This window comes from Callithrix jacchus, chromosome 3, assembly GCF_049354715.1.
Source record: "Callithrix jacchus isolate 240 chromosome 3, calJac240_pri, whole genome shotgun sequence".
In the NCBI taxonomy this organism is placed as follows: Eukaryota; Metazoa; Chordata; class Mammalia; order Primates; family Cebidae; genus Callithrix; species Callithrix jacchus.
In genome coordinates this window covers 56,565,026-56,577,394 of record NC_133504.1, presented here as the reverse complement: position 1 = coordinate 56,577,394, position 12,369 = coordinate 56,565,026, and the positions used below count along the sequence as shown (strand labels likewise).

The window sequence follows — 12,369 nt, the reverse complement described above, 5'->3', positions numbered from 1 at the left end:
GCTGTTGCTCTTCCAGGGCCCCTCCCACAGCCACCTCAATCCTGATTGGATGTCAGTGTCCTTTTGTTATGGCGAAGGTGGATCCCGGAGCTTTGAGATTGGACTACTGGGGGGGCGGTGGCGGCTAATGCGCAGGCGTATATTTTCGAGTCAGGATTGGCGGGTGAGGGGCCGGGATGAGGCGGGACTCTTCTCTCGGCGCACGTTCTGTGACCGGAGTGGGCGGAGCTGCCGGTGTCAGTTGGTCCAAGTGTCCCCGCCCGAGGTGTCGGCTGCATCCCTCTCTCTCCCGGCCCCTCCAGCAGAAGGTGAGGACTGTCCTGGGCAGCGGAGGGCCTGGCCCCAGGCGACTAGAACTGCGGCCTCGGTACCGCTGAGGGCCTGGAGGGCGGGGTGGGTAGGACGCGGCCCTGCGCACCTGGGGCCCACGAGGAGCGGTCTCGGGCCTGGGCATTTGGTGGGCGGCGGAGGCCTGGCTTCCTGCAGAACCCTTGCGCATCCTCTTTTTCTCCTGTTTTCGTGGTCAGGCCCAGGCGTTCTTTAGGAGAGGGGCCTCCCGCTGTCCCTGACGCAGACATTCTGCTGCTTTCTCCCCGCAGCTCCCGCGTCGGGAGCCGCTTTGCAGCCTCCAGCTCTGGAATGGGACTGCGGGAGGGGCGTTTGGGTGGGATGGGACCTGGCACGCCTGGACGTAGCAGTGGCTGCTCTGCTAGAGCCTGAGAGATGGGAGAGGACAACGAGGTGGAGAGGGAGCCTCGTGAGTCATAGAATAAGGATTTGAACATCTTTCCAGGCTGCGAGAGCGGCACCTGGGTTTGTTTCTTCATCGACTTCTGCCCAGAGTCCCACTGAACAAGTTTTGGAAAGGTTTGGGCTTAAAGGCAGGGCTTCTGTTATATAATGTATCAACCTCAGACTATTGCGCAGCAATAAGGATGGATGCCATTCCAGGTGTTCCTAGCACGCTGTCTGTACCCAAGGACCCAAAGCTATGTCCATGTATTCTGGTACCTGTATCCCTCACCGATTAAAGTCAGCGTAGCTAGCTATTCCCTGAGAATATCTATTCCGTTTAAATCTTCATTTGGCCAAACAATTCCTTGATCTTTTGGAATTTGAAACGGAATTTAACCAGAACAAGTCAAAGCAGAACTTGAACGGATCTGAACAGACAAACTGAAGGGAATGGAATTTATCTTCAGTTGCTTAGTAAAGAGTCCAAAGGAGTTTGACATCAGTGGTTGCAAAATGTTTGGCAAACTTAAGATTAGGGCCATATTGAAGTTTCTTCCATTGCAGAATGGAAAAAGCATGGATTGTGAAGTTAGACCTGGGTTCAAATTCGTGGTAGAGACGTTGGCTGTGAAACCTCTGAAATGATAGCCTTTCTGAATGATACTTAGCCTTTCTGAAATTTAGTGTCCGTATCTGTAAATTGCAATTTCCTTCTGTTTATTTGATGAAGTAACATATGCAAAGCTTTTAGCACATTAAAGCACGAAGACATTATTTTAGCAGTCTTACTAGTTCTCTGGTATGACAGATGGTGAAATCAATTTTAGATGCAGAAAAGTTGAGTGGCTGAAGGTGGACGGATATTAGGAAAAAGTCTCAAAATCTCAAGTCTCTGATGTGACAGTAGCTGTGGTGGAATGGTGTAAAAACCCTTGGGCATTTGTCGTAGTCTTGGCCCTATTGCTAACTACTTCTGTGGTCTTCAGTAAGCCGTTGGCATCTTTGGCCGTGATTTATTTGTAAAATGAAGCAGCTGGACCAGATGGTTTTCTTAAAATTCTTTTTGTGACCCAAATTAGAGCTAAAAGGTAGAGAAGATAATAGTAGGGGCCGGGCGCGGTGGCTCACGCCTGTAATCCCAGCACTTTGGGAGGTCGAGATGGGTGGATCACGAGGTCAAGTGATCGAGACCATCCTGGTCAACATGGTGAAACCCCGTCTCTACTAAAAATACAAAAAATTAGCTGGGCATGGTGGCGCGCGCCTGTAATCCCAGCTACTCGGGAGGCTGAGGCAGGAGAATTGCCTGAACCCAGGAGGCGGAGGTTGCGGTGAGCCGAGATCCCGCCATTGTACTCCAGCCTGGGTGACAAGAGCGAAACTCCGTCTCAAAAAAAAAAAAAAAAAAAAAAAAGAAGATAATAGTAGGCATTTATTGCATACCTATTATGTACTGTTGCAAACACATTGTATCTATCAACTCAGTCTCACAACAAACCCGTAAGACATGTACGGTTATTATCCACATTTTACAAATGAGGAAACTAAGGCCAAGGTGTTAACCTTGCCTAAGGTTCCAGAGCTTATAAATTGCAGAGCTAGGATTTGAATCCAGGTACTGAGTCCATGTTGTTAATCATTGTGCCAAGCTGCCTCTTGAGGAGAATGGTATTGTGGATATTGTATACTATTAGAGGTACTATAAAAGAAGATGGGGCATGTTTTGTAAGATAATTGCTTTGGTTACAAATGTGTGTATGGCAAAATTATTTAATTAAGTGGATCTTGTCCTAATGCTTGCCACATTTCCTTGTTTGTATTCTCTCAATACTGTCTGTCTCTTGGACTTAGCAAAAAAATAATTCTAGATTCCCTTCTACTAACCAAGGCTAGATACCCAAATTTACTGTGGTTTTTGCGAAACCTTTAAAAGGTCTGACCTAGACATAAATCAGAGCTGAAGAATCTCAGTGAACCATATCTGTTTCTGGGCTAAGGTGGTTTAGGATAGGCAGAGCAGCCTCAGAACCCCAAATTCATTTCAGTGTTCCCACACTTGAGCAGACTTGGTCTGAATTTTCTCGTTTTTCATCAGATTTGCATTTATATGTAGGAGCAGAAGGAGTTGAAAGTGAAATCTAAGAGCATACTTGACATAGGGTTAGACTGATGTTATAGCAACTATAGGTAAAAAAGGATTTTATAGTTGAAAAAGTTGAAAAACTCAGTATTAAGAACCTATTATGATGTACTACTGTGTTAATGTAGGCGTTGTGCAGTTTGAGGATCAATACTATTTTAAAAGAAAATAAAATCCATGGCTAAAATACTTTGACATAAAGAACTCAGCAAATTTTTTGGTCCCATATGTCAAACAAATCAGTTTATTGCCCTAAATCTACGGAAAGACTTTGATATATATTAATACAATAGTAGCATTTTCAGGTGGGTCTCTCTGATCACATCACAATTGCTTCTTGTTCTTTGCTGTGGAGAGACAGCAGGTAGTGTTGTGGTCCACTGTACTAAAGAGTAATGCCCTTGTGCCTAGGGCTGCCAGATAGAGGGGGTGAGTTTTGCATGGTACAGCCCTTGTGGTGCAGTCTTACATAGACTGGCGTGAATTGTACTCACTCTTGTTGTATAACCTATAGCACTGTTCTTGTGGCATTGCTTTTTGTGCTCCTGCCTCCCCCACAGTCTTGAGTACAAGAGTAATTTTTCCTTTAATAAGCCCTCTCCACCCTGTTTTTCTGCTTTTTGTTTTCTTTCACTTTCAGATGAAGTCACACTGTTGCTAAGCCATGAGTAGGTTTTCTATTGTTTGGATTATATGTGGTCAGAATTTCAGAAACTGGCTTCTTTTTTTTTAACCTCTTACATTGAGTTTGGAATACTTGTGCCTTTGCAGATTTTTTGATTTAATTTAAATATTAGTCTCAAACATAAGCAAAAGAGGACTACCCAATTCCTGTATTATATCTAACTTCAAAATCAGCTGTATTGATTTTCTGATTATCTGTTGCTTTGGCTTGTATATCTTATAATTTTACTTAGCTATCATGAAAATTCATTCTAGCTGTAGCCTTAAAATCATTGGATATGAGAAATTTGAAGCACTTTTAGTTTATTATTTAGCAAAGACAGTTGCCAAATTGGAGCTTACTCTTGCTGAGCACCCCCACAATCACTTACTTCGGCTTTTGGCTGTTGCCTCTCTCATCTCTCTCAGACTTCTTTTAGCCAGATCAGTGGTTGAAATGGTATGAAAAGAGAGTGACCGTAGCACCTCGTTACAAGTGTGCTCCTCTGTCAGGGAAATGTCAAATCAAGTTTTTACTAACACTCTTTCTCTTCAATTATATTTAAAGAGACAGGTTGATTCAGTGGAGAAGAATAGTTTTTGGCGTCTGATCTTCAAATACTATAGAAGGTCGAATAACTTTAAAAAGAATTGTTGGAAAAATTTTAGTAATCTGTTTGGCTTTACATAGATGTACTAATATATGCGTCCTCTGAAATGCAGAGAACCTGAGAAATTAAATCTTGTGAAAAGAGATCAGGCATCCAGGTACTGTAGCTTACACCTGTAATCCCAGCACTTTGGGAGGACAAGGCAGGCAGATTATGAGGTCAAGAGATCAAGACCATCCTGGCCAAAATGGTGAAACCCTGTCTCTACTAAAAATACAAAAATTAGCTGAGCATGGTGGCATGCACCTATAGTCTCAACTACTCGGGAGGCTGAGACAGGAGAATCACTTTAACCCAGGAGGTAGAGGTTGCAGTGAGCTGAGATCGTACCACTGCACTCCAGCCTGGCAACAGGGCAAGACTCTGTATCAAAAAAAAAAAAAAAAAAAAAGGGAGAAAGAAAAAGAGGTCGGGAGAGCAACTTTAAATGTGGTTTAGATAAAGGGAAAAATGCTAGAAGACTTGGAGTAGGTTTATTCAGCATTATTAAGTTAATTCTATGCCATTTGTAGTTAATTCTTTAATAATATTATGCAAGAGATATTCAATATTTTTTCTAGGCTAATGAGTCATATCTTGATGTTTATGTATGTGTACACTGGGCATTTTAATTTGAAGTTCATGTTAGTATCTGAAGTGTAACAAGATTTATGTAGATGTACCCTGGGCATTTTATTTCCAATTTCATACTAGTATCTGCTAATACAAGATTTGTATTAACAGAAGCTGTGAGAGAATGTAATACTCTGATATCTCTTGATTGTGAGTCTAGTTCTAGTATGTAGATATCCTTATTTAATAGGTCTGCTTTCTACTGTTTAAGATACGGAGGCATAACAGTGCCTTGGGTATAGTGGATGTTCAGTAAATACTTGCTGAAAGAATAACACTGACAAGTCCGGATTGCTTCAATGTGGTAGATTAGATTGGTTAACAAATCTGTTTTCATTAATAATCTGGTAGCATTATTTAATATATTTTGAACACAAAGAATGAAATGATTGTTAGCAATAGAGCAAAACATGTTTTGTAGAAATTTTGTTTTCTAATATTTAGAAGTCATTATTGGTATAATAAAATGTTAGTATTTATTTACTTATATACATCCTGATTAGTCTTTTGAGTTAACCCTGATTGGGAGGTGATGAGTGGACATTTTTTTTCATTTATTCCATATTAATGTTTTAGATGTCAAGTATTCTTTTTTCTTTCTTTCTTTCTTTTTTTTTTGTTTTTGACATCAGTACTTTATTTTTAAATTTTTAATGTATTTGTTCAATATCTGTATTATTCTCTTTATTTATTTATTTATATTTTTACTTTAGGTGTATACTATATCCAGCATTTCTCCCCATGTTATCCCTCCCCACCCCCCCACCTTCCCCACCCCCCACTGTCCCTCCCCTGCCCCTGGCAACTGCCCCCAGGGTGTGATACTCCTCTCCCTGAGTCCACATGTTCTCATTGTTCAACACTCACCTATGAGTGAGAACATGTGGTGTTTGGTTTTCTGTTCTTGTGTCAGTTTGCTGAGAATGATGGCTTCCAGATTCATCCAAGTCCCCACAAAGGACACGAACTCATCGTTTTTTATGGCTGCGTAGTATTCCATGGTATATATATACCACATTTTCTTTGTCCAGTCTATCATTGATGGGCATGTGGGTTGGTTCCAGGTCTTTGCTATTGTACACAGGGCTGCAGTGAACATACGTGTGCATGTGTCTTTATAGTAGAACAATTTATAGTTCTTTGGGTATATACCCAGTAATGGGATTGCTGGGTCAAATGGAATTTTCATTTCTAGATCCTTGAGGAATCACCACACTGTCTTCCACAATGGTTGAACTAATTTACACCCCCACCAACTGTGTAGGAGTGTTCCTATTTCTCCACATCCTTTTCAGCATATGTCATCTCCAGATTTTTTAATGATCACCATTCTAACTGGTGTGAGATGATATCTCAATGTAGTTTTGATTTGCATTTCTCTAATGACCAGTGATGATGAGTATTTTTTCATGTTTGTTGGCCTCCTATATGTCTTCTTTTGAAAAGTGTCTGTTTATATCCTTTGCCCACTTTTGAATGGGGTTGTTTTTTTCTTGTATATCTGTTTTAGTTTTTCGTAGATTCTGGATATTAACCCTTTGTCAGATGGGTAGATTGCAAAAATGTTTTCCCATTCTGTTAGTTGCCAGTTTGCTTTAATGGTGGTTTCCTTTGCTATACAGAAGCTCTGAATTTTAATTAGATCCCATTTATCTGTCTTGGCTTTTGTTGCCATTGCTTTTAGTGTTTTAGTCATGAAGTCTTTGCCTATGCCTATGTCCTGGATGGTTTTGCCTACATTTTCTTCTAGGGTTTTTATGGTGTTAGGTTTTACATTTCAATCTTTAATCCATCTGGAGTTAATTTAGTGTAAGGTTTTTGCTTTTGAATTTTATTTGTAAAAATTAAACAGTATATGTAAAGCAATACTTTATGATGAAGAATATTTGAAAAAATTTTATCTTCATCGATACCATCATCCATAATATCAGAACATTTTTTCATTTTCATGTTTATGCATATTATGTATATTTTACATAATTTACATAAGTGAATATACAATTTTATATACATTATTTTATGTTCTATTATCATCATAGTTATTTTCAGTAGCCACTCCATTAGAAATTATAACTATACTGAGGAGGGTAAGAAGGGAGGATTGCTTGAGTCCAGGAGTTTGAATACAGACTGGGCAACACAGCAAGATCCCCATTTCCAAAATAAAAAGTGTTCTTAAAAACAAAATCACAGCTGTAATTTACCCGACTCTGAATGGGCAGTTACATTGTTTCTGATTGACTTGGTTATAAATAAGATTGAGGTGATTTTTATGTATATAACTCTTTCTTTGCATAATTGTCCTTAGCCTAAATTTCCAAGAGGCAAATACTTAGTTAAAAAAGATTTAAATGCTTTTATGAATCTTACCATACTGCTTTCCAAAAAAATGACATATTTAAAAGTTGTGTCCAATGTTTGTGTATTTGTTTTTCCGTAACTCTTTGCTAGTACTGATCATTGTCCCCTTTAAAACATAATTTATTAATTGTACAGTGGAATTTAATTTTATGTGTTTTTTGATTATCAAGAAGCTCAACATTTTCTCTCATTCAAATTATTTATATCCTTTGCTTGTTTACCCATTAGGCATTTACTTTATTCTTAGAAACAGTAAAACATATGAAAAGTTCTACTATGTCATATTTAACAAAATCATCTTCCTTTGAACAACAGGCTTATATTTTATTGTGGTATGTATCTATATTAATACATTTTTCTTATTGTAGACCATTCAGCAAGGATTTTTTATCGAAGGCCCAAAAGTTTGTTACCCAAGATGATGAATGCTGACATGGATGGTATGTTCTTCATTTTCTTTTTTGTATGTTCCTGGTTTTGTGGATGCTTTTGCTTTATTAAGCAATGGAAAGGGCAGAGAAACAATATTTAGAAGGTTTTGATCTTGGTTAATTTACTTATTTATATATCATCTAGTTTTAGAAAGGACCAACCAAACCAGCTTCCATTCCTTAACTGTGAGAGGTTGGCTGGCAGGTTATTTTTATCTTTTTTACCTTCATGTCCTTATCTGCAGTTTGGGGATACAACATTTTATTCCACAGGGCTGTGTATAAGTCAAGTAAGAATGAATATAAAACATTTTGCAGATTTTTAAGTGCTACACTACACAAATAATACCTAATGTCAATTAATAGTAAATTTGAACCTTTATATTACAGCAGTTGATGCTGAAAATCAGGTGGAACTGGAGGAAAAAACAAGACTTATTAATCAAGTGTTGGAACTCCAACACACACTTGAAGGTTAGCTTGCATTTTATAGTTTATTTGAATGACATCCAATTAATTGAAATTGTAAGCATTTATATTACTAAATTTTGATGGTTAGGATGTATAATTTTTAAAAGAATGAACTTCAAAGTTAATTTCAGTATATATATATTTTTGTTTCTCTTCCTGGTTTGGTAGTTTAAATAGCAGATACACTTCACTCAAGTCAGATAGTGTTCTTATGCTTTCCTCTTTAAAGCCTAACATAAATTAGGCTTTAAATGTGTTATTAAGTCCACTTTATTATAGCTTATTTTAAGGTACAAACAGTGTATTAGCCTTGGAGATTTAGAAGGAATTCATCTGAATTTTTTCATTTTCTAAGTCTTGCATAAAATGTATACTAACAGTGAAACATCTTTTGAGTTTTAATGAAATTGAGAGGTTGTGTTTTTGGTGCCACGGTGAGCAGATAATGTCACTCAGAACCTGCCACTGACTTGCCATTTTATAGCATTAATAAAAGTCACCTATAACTTCCCTATTAGCTTTCTTTTTTCTTTTTTTTTTTTTGAGTTGGAGTTTCACTCCTGTTGCCTAAGTTAGAGTGCAGTGCATGATCTCAGCTCCCCACAACCTCCGTCTCCCAGGTTCAAGTGATTCTCCTGTCTCAGCCTCCCTAGTAGCTCAGATTACAGGCGCCTGCCACCACGCCTGGCTAATTTTTGTATTTTTAGTAGAGCCGTGGTTTCATTACGTTTGCCAGGCTGGTCTTGAACTCCTGACTTCAGGTGATCTGCCTGCTTTGGCCTCCCTAAGTGCTGGGATTACAGGCGTGAGCCACCCTGCCCAGCTGGAATTAACTTCTTATGTGATCATTAGGAACTGTATATGTTGAATTTCTTGATAATGTTACAATACAAAATGATCAGTTGCTTGGAAACTGACTGCCTGTATCCAGTATATGAATTCAATTGTGTTAACCTAAAGTATATCTTAAACATTTCTAGTAAAGATGTTATGATTTTATGTTGACTTGAACCAGAATTCACATTTTAAAAACAAAGTCTTTTTAAAAAAATTAAAGTTAACTACTTCACTGTTAATGCTGTTTACAAAGAATAACATTTAGTCTAATGTGAAATACCTTTTTAGGAATTTGTCTACTAATTTGCACTCAGTTTACTTTGTTTACCTTGCTGTCTCTAAAAAATGAATTCTTAAAATTTAAGGATTGTGTTAGCTCTTTTAGGAATGAATCTTAAGAATTTTGAAATACGGAATCATTGTTACTGTTTTATTGATAACGGACATTTTTATTTTTTATATAGATCTGTCTGCAAGAGTAGATGCAGTTAAGGAAGAAAATCTGAAGCTAAAATCAGAAAACCAAGTTCTTGGACAATATATAGAAAACCTCATGTCAGCTTCTAGTGTTTTTCAAACAACTGACACAAAAAGCAAAAGAAAGTAAGGGATTGACACCCCTCTGTTTTATGGAATTGCTGCTGATTATTTTTTCTTTAAAACTTGGATAGATTCCAAAAGTTACAGTACCTTTGTTTGTGGCTTCATTGAATATTTATGAAATAATGTCAGATGTAGACAAAAGTAACACAATAACAGGAGACTTCCATAAGTTTGTGTATTATGTTAGTCTATGAAAACGTGCAAATGTATTGTAGAGACTTTATAATTAGAATTGCATATATTTATGAAACTTAAAAGATGAATGTTTTATCGAATTTGTAGGTTTAACACTGTCTTTTATTATAGGATTAGTAAGATATACAAGAAAATAACCACCATGTTGTGAAAAAGTGACCAAAATCATGTACTGAATGCACAGCTTTATGTACCCTGTCCACCATCTTGTGCCTCTTCTCCATTTGCCTCTTCCTTCCTATTTCCCTTCCCTGAAGGAAAAAACTGGTTTCACATTTGTAAAAGTAATTTTAATAGTTAATCATCTCTGAGAGTAACCTGTATTTTAATTGTTGAAACTTAACCAAAATGAGATCCTGTCACAGCTAGGGCTTGTCATTTGTGATATTTAGTATTAAGATAAGAATGCAGATTTCTCTTTAATAAATTGGAAATAGATGGAGGCTAAAAATGAAGGTTTTTCTTTGAAACTGAATGAACTTGGGAGTATTTGTTGTTAATAACTTCTTTTTGCACAAAGTAACTCATATTATCTGAAAATACATAATTTCTGGTTATGTGTGTGCTTAAAATAGAAAATTTAGAGGAAAAATAGAAATGGGGTGGAGAAGTACTTGGTAAACAGTAGTAACCAACTTCAAATATTTTCACTCCAGATTTGTGTTTTCTCTGGCACAGACTAGATCTTTTGGGAAATATGTATGAAAGTAGATTAAGTTTGACTCTCCTTATGTAAGCCACATCTGGATGAGAACATTTACACTTTGGTTTCTAAGTTTATTCGTACGCAGCAGATCAACTTTTGCAAAATTCCTTAACAGTGTATTAGTATTAGAATAGTGAATAAAATGGGAGAGTTTTACATGTATTCTGATTATCTTGCTCAGTATTTTATCTCACTTGTTCTAGAATTTTCTGTAAACTCTGCTACTTGAAGACTTTTAGTCATCCTTTAACAATTTTTCAAAATTTAGTTTGTAGGTTCCATTTGGTAAGGAAATCAATACTGGAAGTAATGCTAAAATCTTAAAATAGGAAAAGAGATCCACTAATACAGCTTATGGTTATTAGATGTGGGCTACTTTTAATCATGAATAATCTTATGTATTGGTGTAAAAGCTGATGAATGACTTTAGCTGTATGAATATATAATAGTAAAACTGCAAACATTTTGCATCCCTTTTGTGACCTAATTTACAGACATTTAATTGTGTTGCAGTTCTGCTTTGCTGTTTAATAAAAAGCTGTTTCAGAGTTTGTGTGTGTTTTGATATAGTTGCGTAAGTAAATGGGGTATTTAGGTATAGTGGTGTATCCAGGGTTGTTCAGTGCCACAGAATAGTGTATCTTATTTAAGTACCCAGTTACTGATGATTTAGGGGAATAATATTTTTATTAATACAGCTGTAACTGGTTATCAGTATATGTATCACAGGATATTTTACATTAGCTTAAAAAAACAAAAGCAAAGCACTCAAAGGATCCAAGATCTCCAGGGAGAAGGAAGTTGTATATTTTAGAGTAGGCTAAGCTACTTTAGCAAGAGACCTAGTGATAAAGAATATAAATACAGAAGTTTCTCTCCTAACCAGCGGTTCCAAGGTCAGCATTGCATGCTAGCAGCTTTTGTTACACAGTTATTAAGGGACTTTGGTAGAGGATGGTGCTGCCATTTTAAATCATGCCTTTCAAGTCACTCTAGTTATTACTGTTCTAATTTGCAGAAAAAGAATGTGGAAGTGCACATATGCAAGGTTTTATGGGCTGCACCTGGAAATAGCTCATATGTCTTCTCATATTCCAGTGATGTGGAGACTTAGTTACATCTAGATATAAGAGGAGCTGAGAAAAGTAGTCCCTAGTTGGGAAGCCGTATTCCAGCTATAAATACAAGGTCTTGCTGGCCACTAGCAGCCTCAGCCAAGCTATTCCTGTGCTACTATCTTCCCTTACATAGAACATAATCCCTCTTCATCCAGTTGCTGATTCAGCTCACAATCTAGGATCTTTATTAAAGGTCCATCCGTTTAGATGTAGCTTCTAATATTCTGACAACCTCTAAACTGATAGGCAGATTATTTGCTGTCACCCTTTCCACTGTCCATTTGTAATGTAGTGGGGACAGGATGGACAAATAAAAAGTCTCAATTTGGAAAATGGAATAAAGGGAAACATGCAAAAATTGTGGAATGCTCCCTGAAGATGTATGAAGATTTTGTCCCTAGTGGAGAAGTTCCTTGATTAGACTATGATTCTTATCTCTGCAGGGGACTCCCTTGTATTCATTGAACTCTATGGTTTCCCCTCTGGAAAGTTATTCCTCATCCATTTTCTCCCATGGCTACCTAGGAAGTAGAGGTTGGGTGTTCACTCCATGAGAATTGTGAAGACAGTCCACTTCCTGCTGGTGTGAACTTGGTGCCTGTCATTTTAAGGCCAAGCTCATTTTCTTTGGAAAATAATTCTTTCAAAAACTTAAGCCTTTTTATCAATATGCTTCTGATTCCATATACCAAAGAATCACAGCCAAGCTGTTGACCAAATTCTCAAAGTATGCATTATTTTTGCCTCTCTTTAATGGAGTCTATCTTGAGATCAACTGAAAATAAGATTGCACTGGGAATGTTACATGCATATTATCACTGCAAAG

General features: G+C 37.4%; 1 protein-coding gene across 6 annotated transcripts in view; it reads left to right on the top strand.

Annotated features, from left to right (window-relative positions):
• SCOC (short coiled-coil protein) overlaps positions 1-10,973 on the top strand; it is a 51,110-nt gene extending 40,137 nt beyond the window's left edge. The window contains exons 1-4 of one of the 6 annotated variants that reach the window (XM_002745337.7): positions 44-308; positions 7,551-7,622; positions 8,004-8,087; positions 9,386-10,973. In XM_002745337.7, the coding sequence (XP_002745383.2) occupies positions 50-308; positions 7,551-7,622; positions 8,004-8,087; positions 9,386-9,528 (558 nt within the window). In that variant the 5' untranslated portion in view covers positions 44-49 and the 3' untranslated portion in view covers positions 9,529-10,973. Of the gene's footprint in view, positions 1-43; positions 368-7,550; positions 7,623-8,003; positions 8,088-9,385 lie in introns of those variants that run through there. The other 5 variants (XM_054252907.2, XM_008992683.6, XM_008992682.5 and 2 more) reach the window with 5 other exon arrangements.
• The last annotated feature ends 1,396 nt before the right edge of the window (positions 10,974-12,369 follow it).